The following is an 8192-nucleotide window of genomic DNA, read 5'->3' as shown; positions in this document are numbered from 1 at the left end:
GAAAAGGATATGATACTAAAAGAAAAAATGGTCTTGTGAGTTAACATCTCTTACAGGAATGTCATGGACCATATCCAAACAGAAACCTAAAATATTTTTACTTCAGCAGAAAGAGAGAAGATGAAAAGGTCTTGGGAAAGGGAGTTAGAGGAGAACTTGCTTGGAAATACAATTGCTTGTTGCTCAGAGGGCACACTGGGGACATCTGGGCACTGATGAAGAGCTAGCACACTAACAGCAACAGCAAAAGCAGATGGATCCCTATGAAAACAAACATTGGAAATTTATGGGGAGAAAGAGTAGAAAATGTAAGAGTAGAAAATGTAAGCCATACTGAAACCATCCCAGTGCCGCTGTTTATATCATTGATAGATTGAGAGTGACGTAAAGAACAAATTGGTGCTAACAAAATACTTGCAGATTTGCAGAATGTGGAATTGACAGTGTTTGATGTTTACAGGAAGATGTCAGTAAAAGGTACGCACAGATGTAAGAGAAGATCCAAGCACTAAATCAAAAGTCATAGCTCCAGATCAAAAAATCCAAGAGTAGAGAAAAAAATTAAACTAAATTTTTCAACTAAGTCTCATTAAATTTTGGTTGAAAGAATGAAGGAAAAAGCAATCTTTCTTCAGAATGGGGAAAAATTGAAAGAAATCCCAAACTTCTGGGACTTTTGCTGTTCAGCATAGTCATAAACAACATAGAAAAGAGAGTAAGCAGTGATGTGATCAGGTTTGCTGGACTTTAGGAGGCTGAGAAACTCAACAGTAAAATGGCAGGTTAAATAATCTCTTTTGTAAGTATTCAGTGTAAATGATGGGAAGTGATATGTGTGGGGGAAAATATTTCTGACTTTACATTTAAAACAATGGGTCTGAGCTGATCATTACTGTTTGGTATCAAGAGCTTAGAGTGATGATTGATAGTTCAATGAAAATGTCAGCTCAATGCTCAGTAATGACCAATCAAAATTAGGCATTTTCTGGAGAAGAATAGAGAACAAAGTAGGGCTATTGCATAAATGCATGGTTGACTTGCCTGCTGAATTCTGAGTATAATTTTTGTCCTTCTATCTCAGAAAGAACATAATTGTGCTAAAATTCAGAGAAGGGGTGAGGTTTTCTATATGAGACACAACTAAGTCAGACAGGACAATTCATTGTGGCAAAGAGCTGATTGTGATTCCCAGTTTGAAAATCACAATTGTTCTGAAGAGGGTAGAAACAGTTCATAGTCTCTTTCAATACAAAAACTAAAAGGATATCAAATGAAGCTGACAAAAGTCAGATTCCAAACAAGCCAGTTAAGTACTTCTTCAAATGTGCAATGGGTAGAAGCTATAAGTTTTTTTCCAAATGGTGCTGTGGCTGCTGAAAATGTATAGTGGTCACAAGGGAGACTAGAAAAGTTAACACAAGAGAAATCAATTTGAGGGTTACTGAAGAGGTTTGCTGAATTTTCCTAAAAGGTTATTAAAGATGAGGTTAAACGGAGTCATGTCTAGTTGAGAAGTTGGCTGTCTTTGAATGAGAAAATTACTTAGGCTGAGACGATATGTGAGAGTATAAGTACTTGCCCTCCTCACGTATGGTTCTTTGGTATTTGCTCTTGGCCATTTAAGTCCAAGATACTGTGATAGGTAGACCTTTTGTTTAATTTAGTAGAGCTGTTCTTAGGTACTAGAGCTGTTTCAAGATAGTTCTACATACTCTGCTTAGCTCCTTGGCTTCAAGTTAACCAAAGACCACCAAGAGGTGTTGGTGGGAGAAATCAGACTCCTCACATCACTTCATGGGGGGCAGCAGATGAAGGTGTTCTTTAACTATGCTTCAGGAATTAAATAGTGGGTACAAATCAGTCACAATTGTTGCTCAAAATACAGATATTCTTGTACCCTATAAGTACAAGGGTATTGTACTCTGCAAGGGTCCAGCGGTATATCCTTCTCTGGGATATCACAAAGTTGTTTACAGATCTGGGCATGTTTCACTGAAGTAAATAAGTAGTGTTCTCTTATGGGCACAGAGTGGTTGAGATTCCTAAAACACAGATAAAACTTTCCAAATCTAGGACAATCATAAGATCTCTTTTTGAAAGCCAGGGAAATTTGTGCGCTGACTGTATATTCATCTTTTTAAAATTCTTTAAATTCCTAAAAGTTCCAGTTTGTGTCAATGACTGATGACCAGTCTTTCTGTGCCAAAAGAGTGAATGTAATTCCAGAAGACTTCTGACATTCAAAATTTTTCCAGAGTGCCCTCCAGACAAACAATCAAGACAGACTTTGGAGACAGTCTCTTTCATGAATCTAGCAAGCTGTGGCTGGAAGACAAATGACAAAGCGAATTTGGGCATTTAATGTGTCACTTAAGAACAATTTGGGGACCTAGTGATTAAGTCCATGAAATATAACTGTGTCTGCCAAATCAAAGAATAAGTGTACATTAGGAACAGATTGAAGTGCACAGACATTTGTAAGTGGCAGATCTGTAGCAAACATGATTTTTCTTGCTGACACAGGAGAAGACATTAACTGCAATGATGTGCAGTTTCCCAGCAACTGGAGAAAGCTTAATAGGAAAAGGTTTAATGTTATTAACTATTAGCTGGTGGACTAAACTTCCTATCTCTGAGTCTGTGTTCTGAGATCTAATAACACCTAAATACAGTGTGCATTTGGCAGGCTTGGTTTTTTTCTCTCAGCTGTTTTGTTCTACCAGGACAAGTAAGGGGCTGGCTGGCATGTACCAGGATGCAATTAGTTGATTGTAAAGGAGAAATCTCCCTAAAACACCATCATCAAAAGCATTTCATGAAGAAGGATTTGTTAAGTGAAAATGTGCAGCAGCTCCACTAGACAAGGAAGATCTTGCCAGGACTCCTCCCTCCTTCAAATTCTGTCCAGCCTTCTGCATGATACTTAACCTAATTAAGCATGAGTAATTAAACAAGGTGCCAGGAAACACAAGTTGAAGAGAAATCTTTGGGTTTTTACTTCCTCAACTCTTTTTACATGTTTTTCTTCTTTGTCTATGTTTTCTCCTTCAACTGCATTTATGGATGTTCTATTTTTTACCTCATTGAATATTACAGACATAGAGCTTGTCCTATAGATCTCTCAAGTGCTTAATATGGCCAAGAGGAGTGCGAATATTTGAGTTTCCTATGGTTCAGACAGGTCAGAGTTCAGAGCATCATAAACATATGGGCAATGAGACTAATCACATTCACCCAGTTGGAATTCTGACTTTAGTGTCATACCACAGTACTAGTAGTTTAGCATCATGGCTACCATCTGAGCAAAGAGAGAGAGAGATTCCTGGATATGCAGTAAATCTGCTTCTCTTTCAACTTCTTCCCTGAAAGAAGGCACTTCGTACCTTGCAATTCTGTAGTGTTGTTGTGCATTAGGCATTTCAGCAATAGATCAGGTGAAATGCTGTCTCTAATAGGAGGTATTTAACCTTTTAGTAATTACTTGGAGCGTGATATCTTTGCAAAAAAGAGTGATAAAAATCAAAAGACAAACCCGCTTCACCAGGGAGAAAGGCTTATTATGAAACAGGGTCACATAACTAAATGCTTTTCTATTCCTTCAGTTTCCTGAATATATTTGTACAAAAGCTGAGGTGAAAAGAATACTGGTAGATACAAACTGAACTCAACTGGTTTGGTACCCAGCTGTAACGCACTGGTGCAAGTGCTTGTCATGATGACAGTAAGGAAGGCAGGCAGACTCCATAACATATTGATTAAAATAGAATTTATTGGAGTTAGTACGAAAAGGAGAAAGAAGATAATCTTACGTTTCTTCAGATGGTGGGAGCCCCAAGTTGTGCAGCATTGGATGGACCTCCAATAAGGGCACAGCACACCATGCTGGTCCCCTCTGTGAAGAGGTTTGCCAGCATTTCTGTCTTTAGAGATCTCAAAAGATTTTGATTTTTTTTTTAAATCTATTCATTTCTACTGTCAAGCAAAAGGATATTCACATGAGAACATACTGCCTTACATTAAGATAAAGGCAAGGACACAAAGGTGCTGTAATTGCCCTTACCAAGTGGGAGCTGCCTACAGGCTTCTTTACAGTTAGCCAGCTAAGTTTATCTTGTGGCTGAGGAATATGTGCAGCACAACACAGGCTTGAAAGCCAAGTGCTATGTGCAGCACAACATAGCACAGCACAGGCCTGCACCTACTCAGGTTAACTACTATGTGGATCACTAACTCCTGGATATACAATTGTCTTCCATTTAGGATAACTACACTAACAGCAAAAGCAGTCGCAGTAAGACACTTCTTTGTTCACTCTCTCAATGGCAATCTATTATCCCGGAATACCATATGGCATCCTGACACAAGTGCTATCCAGTTAGCTGCATGCTTTCTGAACAGGATGTCTTTTCACATTTACTCTGCCACAGAATCCCAGATGGACCTATCCAGCGCAAAAATGATAAATATTCTGGAATTTCTCCAGGACAGTTTGAATTTTTTTCAGAAGCAGAATTCTTAAGTAATCAGGTATTGTTCATATTCAGGTATTAAATATATTAACTATAAATCATTCCCAGATTAAGTAATACGTCTCCACATAATGAATATTCTCCTGGCAATATAAAGAATCATATCTAGTAGGACTGAAAGTATTCCCAGACTCCTTTATAGCAGTATTGATGTATCAATTATATTTAACTTGGAAACAAAGTGGTGTTTTGTTTAGCAGTCCAGCCCGGTTTTCATTTTTATGACTTACGCGAGCTAAAGTGAGTGATAGCAAAGATGCTGGTAAGGTTTCACAAACTAAGAGATAGTCTTGTCATTCTTCTGCTTAAATTCTTAATATAGAAACTGTAAATTCTTGCCTGCATTCTGTGATCCATGTGTTTATGGACAAAGAACAAATGCAGTTATCACTGCCAGTTGTATAAAATACTCTCTAGCAGAAATGTGTGAGTCTGGCAGTTTGGTCATTCCCAGTCTTCATGTCCAGGATAGATTCTTAGGAAGACAGACTCTATGGGAAGCAATTTCCAGGACGCCTAAGCGGGCTAGACTTCACATCTGCCATAAGATCTGAAATTAATTGTGTTCAGATGAAGAGTACTCAATACAGTGCCAGATCAATAATTCAGTTCTTTTCAATAGAGACAAGGAGAAAGGATTGTGTTCATTCTTATTTTTCTCCTGAGCATCGTTTTTCTTCTCTTTCGTCTTTTGACAAATCTTTTTGCTGGTATTTCTCAGGTGTGCGTGATGATATGACATACCAGTTCTAGAAGAAGTAAAAATTGGCATACCAGTTAATTTATTTTTAATTTCTAGGAAAGCAAGCAATTTATTCTCTGCAGGGGGAGTTCTTCAAAATATTTTAAAGCGATAGAAAGCAGAAATTAAAGGAATACAGGTAGCTGGATGAGAGTTTAATCTGGTGACTCTTTGGTTTGAAGTTATTTAAGTGATCTCTTAGGTGTCAAACAGTTTTCCCTCCAACCAGGGGCAAGGAAGGTAAGAGCTGACAGGAACATGCTATGGTCTTATTTTCTCAGCAGATATACAATTTTGGAGACTGTCCAGGCACATAATCTTGCAGAAAAAAAACAAAGAGAAAAAAGTGTATAAAGCACATTTTTTCTTCCATATCAGATCTTAAATTGTCAGTAATGAGAAGTAATTTATACTGAAAGATAATCTGAAAGCAGGGTATTATGTGTAGTGCAAACTACAATCTTGCACAGCAGTTTGTCATTTCTTATAGTGCTTATTTATTTTTTAAAAATCTCTTAAAACCATGAAGTTCTTCAATATTTGTATATACCTTTTGAATCTGAAACTATAATTGTGTTTGTTCCCCTCCTCCAGCTATTGATAGGCTATGAAAATGGGACTGTCGTACTCTGGGACTTACGATCTAAAAGAGCTGATTTGAGAGCTTATTATGATGAGGTAAGCAATTTCCATTAATTCAGAAAAACTGTTATTCAGCAGTTTGTCGTATGTCTTATCAAGCAGATGGATATTCATCTTAAGGCATTGCTTGTTCTGGAAATACTGTTTGTGCTATGCTTTTGAACAAGTTATTGACAGTAGAAATCAAAACCTGAAATCTCTAGTTCTAATGCATTAGGCTCTCGTGAGTGTACTACGCCACAGAGTCTCTTCCCCTTGATTCTGACAAGTTCATCAACTTCTGCGTGGGGATCCTCAGTTGACCAGAGTGTAGTAATGAGCTGACCTGAGACATAGCTATGTTAGGAATTATATAATTATCTTCACTGAGTATTACTAGAACATTAATTAGAATGAAAGACAAATTACTTTGTAGGGCTATTGGTATTACCTATTACTCGAGATCTGACTAAAAGGTTTTCAGAATTGTATTCTCATAGTTTTATCAGACAATTGTCTCTTGCTGTTTGTAAGCAGATTGTACCAACCACAGACGCAGTTCTTGTATCAATAAACAGGCTGTTTCAAAAATAGGTATATTCCTAGTTATTATGATTTTAGTACTAGCCCTAGGGAAAAACAGGCTTTGTTCTGCCAGCCCTTCTGTAAAGTTCACCATGGATGAATGTGAATGCAACTACAACTGAAGGTAGAAAAGGACGTTTTATTTAAAGTGATCCAGGCAGTAATTGGTTTCCTGTAGTTCTCTTTCCTTCTTCCTCTTGCCACCTTATTACATGTAAGGAGTATACACATTTATTTTCACTCTAAAAAGTAATTTGAATGTATCTGAATCCTGCCCTCTTTCAGGCCTGTTTTCACAGGCACATTAACACTACACTGAGCTTCAAGATTAAGGTTCTGAGCATCCACGTAGCAAATGTTCTAAATGACAGGGTCATTCAGAGTTTAAACAGGCCAGCACTTAAGCCTCAAGACATGCCCACTGAATTGTCTCTAAGTGACAGTCTGCCTGTGCATACACTTGTGAAATTGCACCTGTTCTATTACTTGAGGCTGGACAACTTTTTCCTTTTACAGATCTTCTGGGGGAAGTCTGTTCACTCACTGTCCTCTCTTGTGCTCAGAATGAGACTACATAAACCAGGATCTTCATAATACTGTTTCCTTTTTCTTGTTTTTTTGCTTATTGAGACAGAGTGGTTGGGTGTTGAAAATTTCTCATACAATTTAGTTGTTCCACATTTTTCAGTACCGTCCTCAGGAACTTTTTTTGGCCTTTTTATCAGTCGTGCTTTCCTCCTCAGTGGTTACTAGCTGTGTCATTACTCCACTTTGTGCAACTTGTGATGGCTTGCTATCATCTGCTGGAATAGTTGCAAGATTCTTATTTTGTCTTTAAAAGGGTTGTGTGACTAGCCATTGTACTTTATTCCAGACTTTCAGGCTCCAGATTGATAATGTTCCAGATCTGCTAGGAACCCCTAAAAGGGGTTCCTTTTTAAATCCTGGGTTATATAACTTTTGTAAGTCACAAATTATTAGTTCAGCATGTGCCACTTGGTATTTGGCATCAACCCAAGTTTTCAAACCCAAGCCTCTTCTTACAGATTGGTCACCTAAGGTCACAGTCCAGAAAACATTGTTCCTACTCCCCTTCACCATTCTATCTGGACTGATGCAAGGCCTCTGTGCCCCATGACATCTGACCAATCTTTCGGTATCATTGTTCTGGCACTGAGCCAGCCAGCTGCAATTGCAGGGTATCTGTGAGGTCTCAGATAAATTACTGTAAGTGTTCTGTGTCTTCATTGAATACCAACTTGCCTCTTTGAATGGGGTCTGAATGAGCTTAATACAGCCTCATTTTTCTTAATATCATTATGCTTTCTTTAGCACCAGTTTTGAAACATAAAACTGGTTGGGGAAACATAACCCCCATTTTTAAAAAGGGGAAAAAGGAAGACCCGGGGAACTACAGGCCAGGCAGTCTCACCTCTGTGCCTGGGAAGATCATGGAACAGATCCTCCTGGAAGCTATGCTAAGGCACACGAAGGACAGGGAGGTGATTCGAGACAGCCGGCATGGCTTCACCAAGGGCAAGTCCTGCCTGACTAACCTAGTGGCCTTCTGTGATGGAGTGACTACATCAGTGGACACGGGAAGGGCTACAGATGTCGTCTCTCTGGACCTCTGTAAGGCCTTTGACACGTTCCCCACAACATCCTTCTCTCTAAGCTGGAGAACTATGGATTTGATGGGTGGACTGTCCGGTGGG

General features: G+C 38.6%; 1 protein-coding gene across 1 annotated transcript in view; it reads left to right on the top strand.

Annotated features, from left to right (window-relative positions):
- Positions 1-8192, top strand: part of STXBP5L (syntaxin binding protein 5-like) — a 211335-nt gene that overhangs the window by 116598 nt on the left and 86545 nt on the right. Inside the window, exon 7 of the mRNA XM_009329260.1 lies at positions 5866-5949. Coding sequence (XP_009327535.1) covers positions 5866-5949 — 84 coding nt within the window. The remainder of the gene's footprint in view (positions 1-5865; positions 5950-8192) is intronic.

This window comes from Pygoscelis adeliae, unplaced genomic scaffold, assembly GCF_000699105.1.
Source record: "Pygoscelis adeliae isolate BGI_AS28 unplaced genomic scaffold, ASM69910v1 Scaffold120, whole genome shotgun sequence".
Lineage (NCBI taxonomy): Eukaryota > Metazoa > Chordata > Aves > Sphenisciformes > Spheniscidae > Pygoscelis > Pygoscelis adeliae.
Note: the sequence above shows the minus strand (reverse complement) of the source record. Positions and strands in the feature narration are given on the sequence as shown.